Here is a 20,870-nt window from a genome sequence, read left to right on the forward strand (position 1 = left end):
GTATGGACCACTAAATATTATGTCATCTATTCGTTTTGAGGCAAAACATCAACAATTGAAACATTACGCTAAAGCGACTACTTCACGAACAAATCCTTCCTACACAATTGCTCTCAAGCATCAATTAAGACTTTGTCATCGATTCATTTGCGCAAATGGGTTTTCAAATCGTTTACAATACGATACTAAAATAATGAAATTTACTGAAGTATTAGAATACTTTGCTATGAAAAATGTTTTACTTCCAGAAATAATATATGATGACTTAGATACAGTATCTTGGGCTATAGTAAATGGTACACGATATGAAGTCAATAATATTGTATGTACGAATATTTATGACCGTTACTTTGGAAAAATTTGATATATTATTTTAAATCAAAACAAAGAAATATTCTTTTTATTAGTAAAACTTTCTACTTTAAGTTTTGATCGACATAAAAGTGCATACAAGATATTAGAACAGGACCAATTCTTTTGTATAAAACAAAAAGATTTAATAGATTACCATGTTTATTTTCAAAATAATGAAAATTATATTTTCTGCGAAAATTTGTTTGAATTATAAATGTTATTAATGGTAATAAAAAAGTATTATATATACTTACGTTTTTTTATTTTCCTTAGTGTGTGAATAATTAAACAACATATATCCTCGTTTGCATAACGATTTGCACACGTTTTTTCATTTAAATTAAAAGCACATTAAATGATCACAATTGCGGGCTCGTGTTATATTCGATTATGAATGACTACACGGTGTAAATATTGGCCCTATATTATATTCTTATCTATTAGATAATAATTTTTATTTGATCTGGATAAGGATATAATAAAAATATTTACGTTTTTCCTGAATCTTCCGTTGCAATTGTAACATCGAATATCTGATTGTCATTTCAGTTTCTATTATAATCGAATACTGCGCAAACTCATCTGAGTAATGACTTGTAATCATTACCATTTGATGTGCTTGTGATTTTATTGGAGAAATCGTGTGGAACTCGTTGTGTACAATACATATAAGTATTTTTTGAAATAAATAAATGAATTATAATAAATTATTAATAATAAACCCAATAATAAATCTCGTTTTATGTTATAGAATGAAAAGGAAGAAGCGCATATGAAATATGCGCCCAAAAATTAGGTGTAAAACAACTGGCAATTTATTAAATATAATATATTAAAATTAGTAACGGAACGTTTCGACTTAACTCAGTCATCTTCAGCCGAATAAATAGAAAATTAACATAATTTTTTCTTAGTTCAGCTAAAGATGACTAAGTCAAATCGAAACGTTTTGTCTCTAATCTTAATATATTATATTTAATAAATTGCTAATTGTTTTTCACTTAATTTTTGGTGAAAAATTCACTTTGTTTCATCTGACTTTTTCTCCTTTTTATTCAATAAATTGTAATAATTAGGAAACAGATTTTCTGTTTTAGAAAAAGTCATTTAGATTTAAGGAATATTTTATAGTTTAAAATATATTTTTTTACATGTAATTAAGGCTTTTCTTAGTGTAAAAAGTGGTTATTTAACTTCAAAGAAACTAAATTTAAATATAAAAAAAAATTCTTGTTTTTAAAAAAATAAAACAAATTTATTTTAAATTTTTTAAATGGTCAAACTTGTTTGTATGTAAGAAAAATATTCAAAATTTAGGTTAACATTTTCTCATTTTTATGTTCAAAATTTAAATAGTAAAAAATAAAAGGTATAATTCAGTACATAATAACTATATTGTAAAAAAAATCATTTTTACAAATTAAGAATAATTTATTTAATAGAAAAATCATTGTCTTAAATTAAATCAATATTACTATAAAATTAGTAATTTTTAAAAAATAGGATTTATATTTCAATAAATATTGACTATAATGTACAAAATAATTCTTACAATTAATGATTTTTTTACTTGATAAAAAAAATATTTTCTTGAAATTAAAAAATAAAAATTATATTTCAATAATCATTGATTGTATTATACAAAATACTTGTTATAATTAATAAATAATTTCTTTTAAAATGGAATTATGTTCTTCAAATAAATACATGTATTTTCTTATTTTAAAAAAATGCGTTCACAGTTGTATGCAAACTAACGATTTACTAAAATTAAGGAAGTAGTATAGCTATGGAAGTTCTGATCCAGGAATCTGAGGATGTGCGCGGGTGAAGGGGGGAAGAGGTTGAGGAAGAGGGGGTAATGACGTCATCGTTTTGGAGGAGAGGGGGTAATGACGTCATCGTTTTGTAGGAGAGGGGGTATTTTCGGAGTGGAGGGGGCGACGAGGGAGGTGCGGGGGAGAGGGGAAGGTATCGGATTACATAAATTCCTGGAAGAGATAAGATAAGGATTGTTTATATAAACATGAGTCATATAGAGATAAGGATTGTTTATACAAAGGGTATCGGATTACACTGCGTCAGCACTTTTGGAGTGGAGGGGGTGACGAGGGAGGTGAGGGGAAGGTATCGGATTACATCAATTCCTAGAAAAGATAAGATAAGGATTGTTTATACAAAAATGATTTATAGTTTTAAGAATTATTATAATGGCGTTATAGCTATTTTTAGGCCGCTCTTAGAGCGCCAGATTTAAGATAAGGACTGTTTATATAATAATGTTTAAATTTATGTTAAAATGTTTATATAAAAGTGATTTATAGTTCTAAGAACTATTATAATGACGTCATCGCTATTTTTAGAACCTTTGCAGGTATTTGCAGGTTCGAGCAGGTTTATAAATTACGTCATCGCAATGTTTATACAATAAGGCCCGCGGAAAAATTACGAGTTTTCAAAGTCATTCGCAGGTTCGTGCAGGTTTTTTCTCCACATCAAAGGGCAGCGCTATTTTAGGCAGCGCTATTTTTAGAAAATACAATGGAGGGGGTGATAAGGATTGTTTACACAAGTTTTAGGCGCCATGTTGCCAGATTTCAATTTGTGTGACATCATCGCTATTTTTAAATCATAGACCTTTAGGCAGCCACTTTTAGGCGCCATGTTGCCAGATTTCAAGTTGCGTGACATCATCGCTATTTTTAGAACAGACAATCGAGGGGGTGATAAGGAATGTTTATACAAATTTTAAATAGTGTCGTGTGCAACAAGCGGGTATATAAAGCAAGTTAGAAAAATATGAATTTTCAAAGGCAATCGCAATGGAGAAGGAGCGCGATCTTACCGTACGAGCAGTGAACATTAAAACGTTGGGAGAGTTTCTCCCATGGGACTACGAGTGCGACGAGTACCTCGATTCTCTGAGGGAAAAATGTCGCAAGAGACAACGAACCGGAGTAGTCAACTCTCTGGTGGCGCAAATTGTGCGTCTGGAGGGTGTGAGGAACACCCTACATGAGCGATTCGTACCCATCGGTGCTGGATACGGCGGATACGAGAAGAAGGGCTACACGTGAAAGGAGATCGAGACGGCGTTTAGAAACCGTGTGCTGACGGGTGCGGTTGTCAATTCCGACTTCATCGATCCTCGTGAATTTTTGGAAAGTATAAGAAATACGGTTATTGAGCGGATCCAGAGCGTCATGGTGGAGCATGGGAACGTTAAAATCAACACCGCGTTCAACGGGTAATTTATCGCGGGTAACAAGACAGCCGTGAAGACCATCGCCACGAAGAATCATGAGATATATCCAACATCTGATTTACAAGAGCGGTACACGAAGCATGTGGTTGACGTCATACAGGCATCTCTGGAGGAGTTTCAGGAACGCGACAGCGGATGGGCGTTGTCACGTATCCTGAACCTAACAATCAACGTCAACAAGTTGAATCCTCTACGCGCGGGATGCCACATCGAGTTACCGCGGAAAATTATGTTAAAAAAAGCGGTGGTCAACGTGAAATCAAACGATAATGCGTGCTTTGCGTGGGCAGTCGTCGCCGCTTTACATCCAGCGGAAAAACACCCGGAAAGAACAATCGAATATCCACACTACTCGACGGTGCTGAATCTGTGTGGTATAGAGTTCCCCATGACGCTTCCACAAATATCAAAATTCGAGAAACTGAACACCATCTCCGTCAACGTTTTCACTATAGAAGACTCCAAAATCATCCCTCTGCGTCTCACTGATGATAAAAAAGAGAAGCATGTCAACCTTCTCTATGTGCACGGAAACAACGAGGCACATTTTGTGTACATCAAGGATCTGTCTCGACTAGTGAGCTCGCAATTGAGCAAGCGAAATGGCAAAAAGTACATTTGTGATCGGTAAGTAAAAACACATTTATAGAATAATTCGAAACTTTATTAATTATACAAATTATTACAGGTGTCTACATTACTTTTATACACGGGAGAAATTATCGGCGCACAGCGTCGATTGTGGCAAGATGAACGACTGCGCCGTCGTTCTTCCCAGCGAGGACGACAAGTGGCTGACGTTCAGCAACTACAACCGGAAGGAGCGGCTCCCGTTTGTAATGTACGCCGATCTCGAATGTACGCTCGAGAAAAAGGAGGATCAGGACGGTACTACTTACGCCTACCAGCATCACAAGGCATTTAGTGTAGGATATTATGTAAGTTGTACGTACGATAATTCTTTATCTAGTTTTAAGTCTTATCGCGGTGAGGATTGCGTAGCATGGTTCGTCAATGAACTCCACGATTTGGCGCGCCGTGTGAAAACGATCCTCACCACCGTCGTCCCCATGGCGGATCTTACGCGGGAGGAATCGGAAAAATTCCGTAGCACCGCGACGTGCCACGTGTGCGAGAAACCGTTTACACCGGACGATACGCGGGTGCGCGATCATTGTCATCTTACCGGGCGTTACCGCGGTGCCGCGCACTCATTGTGCAATTTAAATTACAAAGACTCCCACGTTATCCCGGTGATATTTCACAATTTATCCGGTTACGACGCGCATTTCATTATTAAAGACATTGCCAATGCTTTCGAAGGCAACATTGATTTACTGCCGCTGACGAAAGAACGTTACATATCATTCACAAAAATCGTTAAAGAAACCGAGGATGAAAATTTCAAAATTTGCGTCAAATTACGATTCATCGATTCGTTCAGATTTCTAAGTACAAGTCTTGACAAATTGGCATCTTATTTAACTGTAGATGAATTAAAAATTTCACGATCGGAATTCAAACATTTATCCGCGGAAAATTTCAATCTGCTTACTTGGAAAGGCGTGTTTCCCTACGAGTACATCGACAGCGTCGACAAGCTCCGGAACACAAGCCTACCATCGCGCGAATCGTTTTACAGTTCGCTCACTGGAGAAACAGTATCCGAGAGCGATTACGCGCACGCGACAAACGTCTGGCAAACCTTTTCAATCGAAACTCTTGGACAGTACAGCGATTTGTATTTGAAAACAGACGTTCTTTTGTTGGCGGATATTTTTGAAAATTTTCGAAACATGTGTATAGCACAAAAATTCATAAATGATAAGATCAGGCCAAGTTCCAAAAAAGACACTCCAATATGTTTATATTTTAATAATAATCTGAATTTTTAATATATTACCAACATGAAAAGTAACTGATATATTGTTCAAGGTGCAAATTCAAAATAAACATACATAAAATATACATAAAATGTATAAATAAAACTGATCATAATTTGATTCTAGAAAGTAAGTGATATATTATTCTTAGTGCACATACAAAATTTTTTAAAATTTAATTAAAATAACAAAATATTTATTAAAAAATACAAAAACACTTGGCGCTGCCAACGGGCTTCACCATCCCCCCTCCCCCTAGCGCAACCCCTTTACGCCATTTCCCCCTTTCCTCCCCTCCCCCCCCGTCAAGAGGCTCCACCACCCCTCCACCCCTTTACATCTTTACACCTATAGTATTATGAAACAACGAAAATGAGTAATAATGTAATAATAGCATGATTAACTGACATCATGTAATTAATTGACATTATGTAAGTTAACATGTTGTTCGGTGTGGCAGCGCCAAGTGTTTTTGTATTTTTTAATAAATATTTTGTTATTTTAATTAAATTTTAAAAAATTTTGTATGTGCACTAAGAATAATATATCACTTACTTTCTAGAATCAAATTATGATCAGTTTTATTTATACATTTTATGTATATTTTATGTATGTTTATTTTGAATTTGCACCTTGAACAATATATCAGTTACTTTTCATGTTGGTAATATATTAAAAATTCAGATTATTATTAAAATATAAACATATTGGAGTGTCTTTTTTGGAACTTGGCCTGATCTTATCATTTATGAATTTTTGTGCTATATCACCTACTTTTTTACATTTTGTGCACAGAATTCTATCCCAGATTTTTCTAATTGACCGCCTAGGGCAAGCCTGAATTCAACGCTATTGCAGCCGTAAACGCTATAATTGCGAAAATAATTTTTGTTTGGGGCCCAAAAATAATTTTTTTAATTTGGCACCTAGGACAAGTCTAAACTCAGCGCTATGGCAGCCGATGTTTTAGTTCAGCGCCTACGGCAGCTTTTATGAAGCGCCAGAGCAGCCGATTAATTGTTATAATTTTCCGGATCTAAAAAATTCACGTAAATTTACTACAAAGAAATTCCGACACTTACATTCGAGGAAAGTGTCATTAAATGCAGTTATTTCCAAAATCACTTAATCTGCTCCAAGAACAATATGTACGCCCCTTGTGCTCCTTTGGGCCAGTTTTTCTTAATGACTTTCATGTCATTAGAGCAATACCATTCTGATTTTTTTTCTGCTCTCAACATACACGTGTAGTGACCACGATTCATTTCTTCGCCTTCGTGAAATATAGCGCTTATTACCTTGTACTTTTTTTTATCTATCGTGATATTATTCGTCGGTACGGCGTTAATCCGATTGTTGATAATTTTTTTGCAAACACCGTTCACAAAAGTGTATAAATTGAGCTGTATCACTAAGATGGATAAAGTCGATTCGATTACGGTTTTCTTTTTCAGAACGGAACCTTTACATGCGTTACAACTGCCGTCTATCGTTTCCCATTTGGAAAATTCCGAATCAATCAAAGTTTGTAGCGTGACACCTCTTTTCCTTTTTAATGTCGATTGTATAGGTAATATTAGCAAACAACTTTTTTCCATCGTAGTTACCGTGTAATTACATTTGGCATTTGAGCAACATGTTACGTGCTTCAATTCGTGTTCCAATATATCATTGATTTCAGAATACGTCGACATTAGAGCCATGAAAAATTGCGAAGCATCTTGTTGTATTCGTTCTTCGAAGCATTCTCCGACAGATCTTCTAACCGCTTGAACGTTGCAATATTTACGCTCAGTATACGCGCATATAGCATCAGTCAATGCGTTCGATGCTTTATATTTTAGTATTTGTTGCCTGATACGCACGCAATGAAATACACACTGCAATATTACATTAGCGTAACACGAAACATTATCGTCATTAAGAAGGCCGTATATTTTCCACGTAATTACACTTTTTGATTCCTCGCAACCATGATTCTGTACATTATCAATGATACTAGGTATGGTCCATCGACGATCGTAAACTTTTATAGCCTTTTTCTTGGATAAATCGATTTGTGGCAGCTGAGATTTGAACAAAGATCTTAGTCGATTATATTCCGAAATGGCTCCTGAGTGTGCTTGAACTGATGCCGGATTGAAGTTTATCAAATGTAGGCCTTCCAATGTACTCACTCGAGACAAACCTACATAGGCTTGACCATCACTGAATACAGTCGTTCCCAGATCCATCATTGCATTTTTACACGTAACGCCTTGACTTTTGTGTATAGTTATTCCATAACTGAGGGACAATGGAAATTGTTTGCGATGTACCACTATTTTGTGAAATATCTCGAATTTAATGTCTACTCTCGTTATTGCGAATTCTTTGTTATCCGAAGTAACTAATGTGACGGAATAAATATTTCCATCAGCAGCACGATTAACCGCAACTACATTGCCTATTGTTCCGTTGACAAGTCCCAGAGTTACGTCAATGTTTCGTCGAATCATCACTTTAGCACCAATTTTAATCATTATTACTCTTTCAATGCCTGCCGTTTCTGAAACTTTGTCATCTTTATCTTCCAAGGTTTTTTGCACTTTTTTTCTCATTGCTGGAGCACAGTCGACATCATCTTCTGCTATTAGTAGAATTTCCTCGCCGTCGATTTTATTAAGCATTGCCGTGTTCAAAACCTTGCACAAATAACACGTAGGTAATAAACATATTGTATCGGTCGGTAATTGATTCATATAAGTGTAAAGTTCATTCAATCTTTCGTCGCAACTATTTTCTTTGAAAATGATTTTTCTTGATTCAAGTACATTGATGTCAGAATCCGTTATGAGACCTATTCGTATTCTAGAAAGTATATCGCGATATCTGTTGTCGCCTCTTTGTCGCATATTTATCAAGAGTTCGTCGTAATCAAACAATCTCCACAAGTCAAATCCACCCATGGTACCTAAATACTTCTGAACATCTGATCGAGACATTTTAACGAACGGAGGATGTCCTTTTACAGGAGGAAGCTGCAACAAGTCTCCAAACAAGAGAATGTGTTTTCTACCAAAGAAACCATCATTTGTATCTGTCGTATCAAAAATTTCACATAATCGTAGATTGATAAACATAAGTGTCACATTCGAAATCATGGATACTTCATCGATTATGAATAGTTCGACATTCTTCAATTTGTCTCTCAAAATTTTCAAGATTACGTCTGACAATTGCACGTACTTAGGCGTAGATTCATGAGTGACGGGTAGCTGAAACATTCTATGGATTGTCAGGCCATCGATATTGAATGCTGCAATACCCGTGGGAGCAGATATCGCAGTCGTTTTTTTCAAATTTATTTTGATCCAATGTTTGATCGTTTCAATAAGAAAACTTTTTCCTGTACCACCCTCACCGCTTACGTACAATCGTAGAATATGATTTTTATTTTGTAAAACTTGGCATACCCTGTCGAAGACTCTTTTCTGATCTTTGTTCAATTGCGACATCATTTGCGATAAATTAATCGGGGCGTCAATCTTACCAAAATCTTCCAGATTTTTCATCGCGTCGTCAGCTTGTACTGGATTGCAATCCAGTTCATCGTCATCAGATTTGTCTCCGTCTGCTATTTTTAAATCATTTTCACGCTTCTCGATCAATTCAGTAACATCCTCAAAAGCTTTCTGTATTTCTTCGAGCCTTTCGTGATATTTCATTGCCTTCGTCAATCCAGTCTCTGAATTCTTAAAGGCATCCGTGTAAGTTTCGTACGCACCTTTGAGTTCACTCGAATCTCTCCATGGTTTGAACAGAAGAAGCAGCGAGTAAAAGTACTTTTCGGGTTCAGTTTTTACATTGAATCGGTAATGGTTTATTAAACTACCCTTTTTTCGTTTCTTTACAAATAAACGCGATACCAGTTCGTAATATTCGACCTCGTCACTTTTTGGCATCTGTTTTACAATGTCCCAGAATCTAGTAAAATCGTACAAATTCAATGATTCTAGTTCTTTAGGTCTGTTTGGATAATGATCATCGATGAGCGACGGACAATAGATATTCGTAGAATTTTTATCGAGAGCTGTAATTTCATTGAATGTTTTAACTTTTCTGTTTCTCACTTCATTGACGTCGATCCATTTGATAATGGTATCACAATCCGTACCATACAAGGGATGCCCTAATAGTGTATCCGCAGCTTCTAAAGCACCGCATTCTCTGTTATTCAAACGACGCATCGCAAAATTCCACAATTTCGATGCCAAAGGCTTATTGGAATCTATCATTTCAAAGTCTATGTTACATTTTTCCGACTTTGTCGTGTATTTTGTTAAATACGAGTTTAAAAACTCTGATTTTTCTCCAACAAATTGTATGTCCATATTTCCCTCCCAAGCCAATTTGATAGCCGGATTATAATCATTAATAAACCTCTCCGACTTCTTGCGAGGAAGATCGTACAACCTGCTTCTACTGCGTAAATTTTTTCTACCCACTATTGAAGTGACAACGTCTCTTAAAACGAAATTTGTCGTAACTGATCGCGGAAAATCAAACCGACACTTTCTGTAAATATTTGTTTCGGTTTTCTTTGTACGCATGCAATACGAGTTATGTTTATGATTCTGATCACTTGTAACCGTTTCGTACAATGTTGGCGAAACGTTTTTATCTGGAATTTCGCACGTCACGTATTTTTGAATAAACGAAACAACTTCTTCATCCGGCGATTTTCCTAGCACAGGAGCATCTCTTATCCAAATCAAGCAATGCATGTGCTGGATACCTCTAGTTTGATATTCTAATCGCCAGAAGTAGTGGATTACTTCCCCTATTGGGTTATCAACTGAACGAATAAAATCAATCATGGCTTTGAATTTTATGCACATGAATCTAGACGTGCTAACAGGGTCATATGCGATTAGTTCGTTAATGCTTAACTTCTCTTTATCGGGATTCATGTCTCGTAAATATTCACCCAAATCGGACCATTTCCATTCACTAGGACTCAAAGTCAAAAACCACGTTGCTGGGCCGTAATGCAGAGTCATGCATTTCACATTATTGGATGGTTGTCGCCAAAATTGATCCGTATTTCTCAGTTTTCCGAAAATACTCATTAAATTCGATTCCAATTGTTCGTCTTTCAATTCGTTCAAGTATCTATCAGCAGTATATCTCTCTCGTGCGTTAGCAACCATCATCGTATAATATATACCGTTTTTCAATTGTCGGTTGTTAGTATCATGAAGAAGGAAAAACAAGTACTGCGGATTCAATCTGAATCTATTGTGTTTCGACATCAATCGCGTTCTGATGAATAAATATTCCGGTAATGCAAAATTTCTATCTTCTCGTTGTCCATTGATACCCTCTGGATATAAATCGGGGAAACACATGACATCCAGATATTTATAACGATTATCCATTGGAACATCTTCGATTTTTAACATTTGATAAAGTTTGAGTGCAGATTCGTTATCAATCCTTTTCACGCGCATTGGGTATATCGTATACTGATCATTAATATTCGAGTCTTTGGTAATTTGTGTCAGGAAAGCCTTACGTTTCAAAACGATTTGGTCATTATCTTTAATCTGCTGTACGGTGTCCTCAACCACCTCATCTATTTCGTCATTATTGCTCTCCTCGCCCCCATCATCGACGATCTGATATTCTGTTTCTTGCAACTTCTCATTTAATAAATCATCAGATGACGCTGGAAGACGAATTTCCGAATAGTGCGGATTATTTTCTTTTAACCATTGCAAAGCCTTAAACACTTTATTAATATCCACCAAATTTTCCCAAACAACTTTTGATTTTTTAGGCATACCTCGAACGAGAATGTGCAACTCGTGTTTCAAATTTATAGGATTTTCCGGAGGACATATCTTATCCAATGTTTCTTGTAAAGGAAGTGGCAAATGAAATGTTCTACCTTTTACTTTACGGATCATTTGTCTGTGCGGCAAATGTTTGTTCGAAACAGCGCCCATTGTTTGCACTACTTGGAAGCTGCTCATTCTCTTGATTAACATTTTTTCGTAATCATTGAAATCCGACAAAACATCCGGTAATGGTTTTACGGCAAGATTATTCAAAACGCAAGTAGAAGGCAACATGCCTTTCCGAAATTTGCCCAAACAAAACTTACAAATTAATCCAGTATCGCTATTGTGTTCTGTTACGTAAGTCATCAAGTTTTTCCAAAAAGGTCCCTCTACTGGTTTTTTCAGCTTTTTTAGCTCAGAAACGTCACTATTCACACATAGTTTTTCGCAAGAGACACAAGGGAAACGTGGTGTATCCAACAATCTCTTTTTCATAACTGTAAACGCTTCGTAATTTTGCGACAAAATTTTTTCCTCGTCCAAACTAACGGTCAAATTGTTTTTGTAAAATCTTGCTTTAACCTTTGCATCATTGGAAATTTCCAGCAATTTATCCATATTGACAAATCTCAAAGCTGAAAACAAATGATGAAATTTTTTATAATTGCCTATCAATTTGTAGACATTTATTCGAATATTTCTCACGAGAGGAAAATGAGGCGATAAAGTGCTTATCGTTGCAATGTATGATTCGCAAATATTTGGATTCGCATAACAGTCCGGAGGATGTCCCAATCTGCTACTCATATGTGAAACAGAACAATTTTTGAGCCGCGCCATGAATTTAGCATTCATTATCTTCTTTATAGTAGCTCCTTCAAACTCTTCCAACAATTTCACATACTTTTCCAAGGAAATATCACTTATGCGGCATCGTTTCTCGTCACAGTGCCATATTTTTGACTTTTTATCATTGTTATCCATTAACGGTAAAACATTTATCACTCCATGAGAAGAGGACTGTCCTATTATAAGTGGTTGCTCAAACTTTTTTTTTTGCTCGTAAGCAGTTTCAAAAAAGTATGCTTCGGAAGACGAAGTATGTTTGGATGAGCCACAAAGAGCTCTAATTCGATCGCTTTTTGGATATTTCAAAGTCTTACATTCATTGAATCGCAATAGTGCGGTTTCAGCAGCATTTTTCAAATACAAAAACACTTTTCTTGCTGCATTGACGTACGATTTTTTTGCTATCATGCACCACTTGAATATATATTCGGCTTCCAATCGAGCACATATCGCCGGTTTATTAATTTTCCTCGATATCCGTCGAATATAGAACTCTGATCATTTTGGAAAGTTAAAACACTTTTGCCAAGATCGGACAGTACTGAATTTTTCTTTTACTCTCTCGATCGTCTTTGATCTTTGTACGATAGACTTGTTACCACGTTTTGCATAATACTTTTTGTTGTACAGTTTTTTTGAGTCAGAATGTTTGTGTTTAAATTTTCTTCGGCGATCTCTTTCACGTGCAGCATTTTTAAAATAATTTTTTCTTTTGATTTGCCGATTGTACAGCAATTGGTGTGAGTAATTATGGCGTTTTTGAGCTCGTTTATTTTCTAAATCTTTTTGGTACTCGTCGCGTTTTCTTTTACATTGTTCCTCAGGATTTTTTTTGTACTGATTACGCACTCTCTGACGTTGTGTTTCGGGATCTTGTATGTACTGATCACACATTATCTGGCGTTTCGGTTTGGGGTTTTTTTTATATACCTCACACATTTTATAACATTTTATTTTAGGGTCCTGTTTATATTTATTGCGCTTTTGAGTGCATAAAAAATCAGCGTTTTTGGCATATTGTTGTTTGTGAGAAAAAGCATCTTTCTCGAGTCGTTTTGAACGCTGTTCTTCAGTTTCCTTGCTACGTGCAAGCCTTTTTCTCAGTGCATCCGCCTCTCGTATTTTCAATGTCTCCAACGGTCATAACATTAATGGAGCAGTTGAATTACAGAGGTACGGAAAATGAGTGATTGTTTGTCCTGCAAACATTGCAGACAAATGAGGTCTTAGCAAAGATCGATCGTACGTCACAATACAAGGATTTATGCCAAACAGAATCGATGTAGCAAACGCAATCGCCATAGGACCACAATTACAACCGTCGACTTGCGACTGGACTGTAGGAAAGACTATCGGATTGTTTTGAAAATCATGAAAAGGAAATAATCTCTCCACAAAAATTCGAATTTCTCCATTCAAATTTTGCTTATTAGCATTACGACTGCCTTCATGAGAATCATATATAATAACAGACTTTGCGTCGTAATGACAAGTAACCCAATGTCCGCCCGCGAAATTACTGTGCAGTATTTGCAAATGCTTCTTTTTTAGATTTTCGAGTGGAACAATCTGATCAGGAAATATCGTCAACCATACAGGTCGAGGTGCATATTCAGAATTTCTTTCGAGTAACGCATGGAAACTATCTATCATCGTTTCTGTCAACCATTCTTTGGAAATCAAAATGTCTTTTTCCTTATTGCCATAATAGAACTTGTGACACTGATGATGCATTTTGAGCTGGCGCTCGGGGCAGCCTTATACAGATATATGGCGCTTAGGGCAGTCTTTTAGTCATGCAAGTGTCACAATCACCTTAAACGAATAATTAAAGTTACAGAATTCTATATCAGATTTTTTAATTTGGCGCCTAGGACAAGCCAGCCAGGGCCAAAACTCAGCGCTATTGCAGCCGATATTTTAATTCAGCGCTTACGGCAGCCGTTATACAGCGCCAGAGCAGCCGATTATTTTTTCTAATTTTTTTCTGGATCTGAAAAATAAAAAAAGTGTATTAATACATAAAACAAACAAGTTATAAATTTTAGATTAATAATTGTAAACTTTGTACAAGTTTTTTTGCAATAAGCAAGCGAACAGTTTAAAATAATTTTAATAAACATATGCAGAGATTTAAAATTATTATACTAAATAAAATATTGCAGAAAATTTGCTTATAAAGAAGTGAAGCTACATTTATCTTCTGTATAGTATTTCTGAATAGTTGAAAATCAAGTAATCACATTAACATTTAAAAATAGTATTTATTTATTATCACTAAATCATCAATGCAATCTCCTAAAAATTTTTGCTGCTTTCTATTCTATATAAATAAATCCTGTTTATAAACCTTGCTTATAAAAAAAAATTATTCCATAAATTCTACACTTATATTAAATATCTCGAAAATAAAACATTTTATAGGAAAATGTGTTAGACAAAAGATGTTTGGTTCGAAAAAGGAAAAAAGATGGACATATTAATTTGGATGAAAGCGCTTCGGAGATTTGAAAGTCAATCTAGTTTTTTTAAATGGAACTCTATCTTAATTTTTTTATAAATCGATTCCTCGCAATATTCGGTGTTAAAAGTTATATAGGTAGAATGGCCACAAATTAAATAGTTTATGAGATATTTTATACGTTGACATAATTTTACTAAAACAATAAAATATCTCATAAAATAGTCATTTTTCCATTACCTTATCTGCATACTTGTATGCACAAAATAATGAAAAGAATCAATTAGTGTAAAGAAATAAATAGTTGTTTAGAAAAAAAATATGTACCTGCTTGTTGCAAATTCATGCTTTTTCTTAAAAACAACTATATGTTTCCTTTACACCAATTTGTTCCTCTCATTATTTTGTGCTTATAAATATTCAGGTAGAAATATTATGTCAAATGAAAATAAACATATGCATATAATATATCTTGAAAACTATTCCATTTTTGACCATCCTACCCTTATAACTTTTAACAGCGTATATTGCAAGGAATCTATTTATATAAAAAAATTAGAGCGCTTCCATTTAAAAAAATGAGGTTTACCTTCAAATCGTCGAAGCGCCTTCACTCATAGTCAAACTAATATCCTTTTCCTTGCTTCCTCTTCAAAGCGAACAAGTTTTTTCTAAAACATTTTCCTATAAATAAAAAAATGTTTTATTTTCGAGATATTTAACAGTTTTTGAACTTTTGGGACACACTGTATATACAACCTACAGGGTGCGGCATTTAAATTGAAACGTCTAAATGCCACCCTAATTTTTTTAAATAAATCGATTCCTCGCGATATTCGATGTAGAAAGTTATAACGATAGAATCTCGTTATATATTCATTTTTCGATTATCTTATCTCAATACTTTTATGCACAAAATGATGAGAGGAATCAATGTTTAAAAAAAAATATGTTACTGCTTGTTGCAAATTATCATACTTTTTCTTAAAAATAACTGTGTTTTTTATATACCAATTGATTCCTCTCATTATTTTGTGCAGAAGAGTATATAGATAAGATAATTGAAAAATGATTATATTACGAAATATTTCATACTTTATGTAAAATTATGTCAAATTAAAGTATAAAAATTCTCCTAAACTATTCAATTTTTGGCCATCCTATCATTACAACTTCTTACGTCGAATATGGTGAAGAATCGATTTATAAAAAAATTAGAAGAGTTCCATTTAAGAAAACTTGATTGATCTTTAAATCTTTGAAGCATCTCCACCCAAGGTGTAACTAATATCTCTATCTCTTTTTCTTTTATGAAGCAAACAACTTTTGTTTAAAACATTTCTTTTCATTTTTATTTTTTATACATGATTCTGAAAGGTTTCCTCAAACTTCAACGGCGTATTCTAGCGGTCCTGATGAAAACAATTCCTATAAACATATGTCCTGCAATGTTTCCTTTTCAAGATACAATCATTTTTTAATTTTTAATGAAATTTTTAATTTTATTGGAAAGTGCAGTATTAAATCCAAAAAACAATCAAAGTAAATGTTCGAAATGTTCGCCAGCCGCAATTCAGCGCCCAAGAACAGTATTGTCGAGAAAAAAAGGTATCTCGAAAAGAAAGCGTTGTAGGACACGTTCATAAGAACTTTTTTCATCCTTATGACCGCTAGAATACGCCTTTGAAGTTTGAGAAGACCTTTCAGAAACACCTTGTATATTTTGGAGTCTGAATTAAAATGCCGCACCCTATATATGTATATATATTAATAATAAATAAAATTTTATTAACTAAACAACTGCAATAATTGTTCAATAATAAATTCAACAAATGAATAATAGAAATATGTTCCAAGAAATATGTTCCAAGAAATATGTAAGAAGGCAGTAGACCGTTATATTACAACGATCTCGTTTGTCTAATGCAGTGCTCGAAATTGGTTGAACATTTGAGCCGATTTCCGCGGTAAACGCCTCCTTTCCTCTCCTTACCGCGCGCGCCGCAGCCGCTAGGGCCAGCACCGCCGAGCGTTAGGAGCGGCACTATCTGATTATGAGTGGGTTCTTCTCCCTATTTATTAAAATTTTAAAAAATGTATTAAAATTTAAATATAAATTTAAAAATAAATTTTTTATTTTTATATTTAATAAGGGGAAATATTTCAATAGATTTCTACGTCACTCATGAGGTACTAATGCTGACGCGTTTTTTTAAAAGTGGTTTCTATCTACATTATTGCATCAATTGTTCATTCTCATAAAAGGCCAAGAAAATCTAATTAAGAAAATCTCTTTTATATATTTTTTTTAAATTAAGAATTTGTTATTTTTATCTTTAGTGGAATAGGCCTACGGGGGAAACCACTTAAAAAAAAAAAGCGTCAGCATTAGTACCTCATAGGTGACATGGAAATCTATTGAAATATTTCCACTTAATAAATTTAAAAATAAAAAATTAATTTTTAATAAATTTTAATACATTTTTTTTAATTTTAATAAATAGGGAGAAGAACCCACTTATAATCAGATAGTGCTGCTCCTAACGCTCGGCGGCGCTGGCCCTAGCGGCTGCGGCGCGCGCGGTAAGAAGAGGAAAGGAGGCGTATCCCGCGGAAATCGGCTCAAATGTTCAACTAATTCCGAGCACTGGTCTAATGCATAATATATTACATGGTAACGTAAGCGCGAGAAAATCATATCTACTCAATAAATACCTGTGATAGCTAAGAAAGCATATGTATACAATAATTATACAAGATAATACATAAATAGAATAAATAGAAATGTTAATAATAGTAATTATTTCTTACCTGATTTTAAACTCCAGAAAGTATAGATAATATATAAGTAAGCTTCAGAAAGTCTGTACTATTACAGTTATTTGCGTAAAAATCTTCAAAGTAAAATAAAGCCGCAGATTTATTTTATTTTATAGCTCAGGCTTCTTCTATGTAACTCCCACAGAACAAATTCTAATGGATAGAAAAACAGAATATCAAAAATTGTTGCACATGTGTCTGTATATCTATAAATAAATCTAACTTTATTTATTGGTCAAGCAACGGTTTGTTGAATTTTTAAAGAAATATGTTTTCATCAATGATAAATAAATCGCAGAACTAATTTATTTCCTAAGACAATTGAATTGACTCGACGAACTGTATTTATGTAAGAAGGCAATAGACCATTATATTACAACGATTTCGTTTGTCTAATGTATAATATTAAATGGAAACGTAAGCGCAAGAAAATCATATCGACAAATACCTGTAAAAGTTAGGAAAACATATACAATAATTACAAGATAATACATAAAATAAATGGAAATGTAATGTAACAATAATAACTATGCATTACTTACTTATGTAGCCACTTCTTTATACCAAACACTACTTAAGCAGTTAACCTGGTACACTCTGTCGTCAATATTTACACTCACTGATCAATGAAGTACTGAACATTGACATCCCGAATTCATAGTCGCGACATATAGATCTACTTATATCGATAATCTCGATGATAACTAAATCCATAATGTACATTTACACGAACTTACTCCAAACTACATTACCAGCTGTCGAAGTGATGACAATATTATTGTGAAAGTTTCAAATCTGTACTAATTATCGATTCAATGATCTTCAATGATCTCTGCCCTGTGGGGACCTATGGCGGACCGCTTCGACATTTGTGAACGCATGAGGATGGAGGACGATGTAAGTAACTCCTTTAATATTGTTAATATTTTATTAACAAATAAAATTAATACAATAAAATTGCAGATACTAATGATGAACGAAGAATCGCTCCTCAACGGCGATGTCGACGTCGACGTCGATTTAATCACCGCCCATTCCGTCGCCGCCCGTTCCGTTGCCGCCCGTTCCGTTGCCGTCCGGGACGTGGCTGCTGGTTCCGTCGCCGCCGGTCCCGTCGCCGCCGGTCCCGTCGCCGCCGGTCCCGTCGCCGCCGGTCCCGTCGCCGCCGGTCCCGTCGCCGCCGGTTCCGTCGCCGCCCGTTCCGTCGCCGCCCGTTCCGTTGCCGTCCGGGACGTGGCCGCCGGTCTCGTCGCCGCCGGTCCCGTTGCCGCTGATTCCGTCGCCGCTGGTTCCGTCGCCGCCGGTTCCGTCGCCGCCGGTTCCGTCGCCGCCGGTCCCGTCGCCGCTGGTTCAATGTCGAAACAAAACAGACAAGGTAACATAATTTTAATCTATTAAAGATTGTACCATATATTAGTACTTACATAGTGTATAATTATTAGTACTTACGTACTGCATATTTTCCTACGCACTATTTTTTAGTAATTACGTAGAATATATTTTTCTTTGTACTATTATAAAAACACATATGTAATTAAATTAATTTTAATAATTACAGATTATAGACCGAGAGGTAGAGCCGCAGGAGCTCGCCGACAGCAGGAACGATTTATGAAATTTTTATATCAGCTATCCATGGCACCACATCACTGGGGCAGACACAGGGGAAGAGGCAGAGGAAGAAGGTAAGAAAGCATTAAAAAATTTCTAAAAATTACAAGTTATAGTTACATGTATAGTTATTACATTTATTTTACAGAAACAATTAAGTATTATCAAGTCATGGTGTTCAAGCGGCTCGTCGCATCGCTCAAGAAAAAATTTTTTTTAGTTATTTTCTAATATTACCAATAAAACATCTGTTTCACAGAATGTAAGTGTGATGTGACAAAATACTTGTGTTAGAATGCGAAATAATTTAGTTACTATGTAATTAAGTTAATATTAATGCACAAAATTAATTATGTGACAAAATTGAGATTATTTTTCAATTATTTTTGCACATTTTAGATGTAACATTTATATTAAGTCAGTTGTATATTAACTAAATTATCTTACATTCTAACACAAGTATTTTGTATCACACTTACATTTTGTGAAACAGATGTTTTATTTCGAATATTCAAACTAAACTATTTTTTGTTGTAACATGTCTTCGGTTTGACTGCCCCATTGATATAAAGCCGTGGATAGCTGATATAAAATATCTTTGGTTTGATATTACAGTTTTGTTAAAATTTTTACAAAATATACGAAATAAAACTATAATATCAAATCAAAGACATGTTAAACATAAAATAATTTAGTTAAAACATTCGAAACGACACTTATTATGTTTCATTTAGCGTAATTGTGATATCAAACGCAATACTTATGTTTTATTTCAAATATTCAAATTAAACTATTTTTAGTTGTAACATGTCTATGATTTAACTGCCCCATTCATATAAAGTTATGGATAGCTGATATGAAATATATCTTTGGCTTCATATCACGGTTATGTTAAAATTTTTACAAAATATGCGAAAAAAACTATGATATGATATCAAAGACATGTTAAACATAAAATAATGTAGTTAGAACATTCAAATGACACTAATTATGTTTCATCTAGCGTAATTGTGATATATCAAACGCAATACTTATATTATTAGTTATTTTTTAATATTATCAATGAAACATCTGTTTCACATGACTTAAATGCTATATAAAACACAAGACGTGTTATAATGTAAAATAGTTTAGTTAATATGTAATTAAGTTAATATAAAAATGTACAGAAATGTACAAAATTAATTATGTGACAAAATTTAAATTATTTTTCTACATTTTGAATGTAACATTTATATTAACTTAATAACATATTAATTAAATTATTTAAATTATAAGTTTTGCGACTGGATCGATGTCAACGTCGATGAGATGTTCTTCGTTCATTAATACTAATAAAATTCTATTATATGGCAGTTTATTTGTTAATAAAATATTATTAACAAGATTAAAGAATATAATTTTTTTTTCATACTTTTCAGAAGTTTTTTTTAATACTTTTCGAGTTATTTTATATCTTAATCTGACATATTTTGATATAAAATTTAAATTAAAATATCTCTAAAAATATTAAGTTCTGGATAATCTTACCGTAATACTTTTATGATTAGAATAATGAGAATCAAGTGGTATAAAGAAAACGCATAATTGTTAAAAAAGTACATTGTAAATTGCATACTTTTTCTTCAAATAATGGGTTTTTTACACGTATTGATTTGTTTTATTATTCTGTGCATAAAAATATTACGGTAAGATTATCGATAACTAAATATTTTAAGAGATTTTAGATTTTATATCAAAATATGTCATATTTCTCTCTCTCTCTCTCTCTCTCTCTTTCGTGTTTGCGAAATTTTCGTAGT

General features: G+C 34.1%; 3 protein-coding genes across 4 annotated transcripts; 2 read left to right on the forward strand and 1 right to left on the reverse strand.

Annotated features, from left to right (window-relative positions):
• Nucleotides 1-3,605: 3,605 nt before the first annotated feature.
• On the forward strand, nt 3,606-4,250 carry LOC105674945 (uncharacterized; the record flags this gene model as incomplete). The annotated part of the gene is made up of 1 exon (XM_012371638.2): nt 3,606-4,250. A coding segment is annotated over one exon (645 nt), but the record flags the coding sequence as incomplete, so codon positions are not given.
• Nucleotides 4,251-6,623: 2,373 nt separating this feature from the next.
• LOC136997440 (uncharacterized) lies at nt 6,624-11,945 on the reverse strand. The gene has a single exon (XM_067348186.1). It carries the CDS (start codon nt 11,943-11,945, stop codon nt 6,624-6,626), a length of 5,322 nt encoding a protein of 1,773 aa, XP_067204287.1.
• A 3,571-nt stretch (nt 11,946-15,516) lies between these two features.
• Nucleotides 15,517-20,423, forward strand: LOC137000464 (histone H1-like protein HC2). Of its 2 annotated transcripts, XM_067357018.1 has the most exons (4): nt 15,517-18,354; nt 18,421-18,832; nt 19,016-19,142; nt 19,217-20,423. In XM_067357018.1, exons 1-4 carry the CDS (start codon nt 18,283-18,285, stop codon nt 19,224-19,226), a joined length of 621 nt encoding a protein of 206 aa, XP_067213119.1. In that variant the 5' UTR covers nt 15,517-18,282; the 3' UTR covers nt 19,227-20,423. The 2 variants fall into 2 exon arrangements, with proteins under 2 accessions (XP_067213119.1, XP_067213116.1); XM_067357015.1 differs by having other exon boundaries at nt 15,517-18,832.
• The last annotated feature ends 447 nt before the right edge of the window (nt 20,424-20,870 follow it).

This window comes from Linepithema humile, chromosome 1 (genome assembly GCF_040581485.1).
Source record: "Linepithema humile isolate Giens D197 chromosome 1, Lhum_UNIL_v1.0, whole genome shotgun sequence".
Lineage (NCBI taxonomy): Eukaryota > Metazoa > Arthropoda > Insecta > Hymenoptera > Formicidae > Linepithema > Linepithema humile.

Bases quoted from the DNA above. Each gene is read 5' to 3' on its own strand.
- LOC136997440 (XM_067348186.1), bottom strand. From the start codon at position 11,945: ATGGATAAATTGCTGGAAATTTCCAATGATGCAAAGGTTAAAGCAAGA.
- LOC137000464 (XM_067357015.1), top strand. From the start codon at position 18,283: ATGATCTCTGCCCTGTGGGGACCTATGGCGGACCGCTTCGACATTTGT. The intron at 18,833-19,015 runs GTAACATAATTT...TAATAATTACAG, and splicing joins GTCGAAACAAAACAGACAAG to ATTATAGACCGAGAGGTAGA.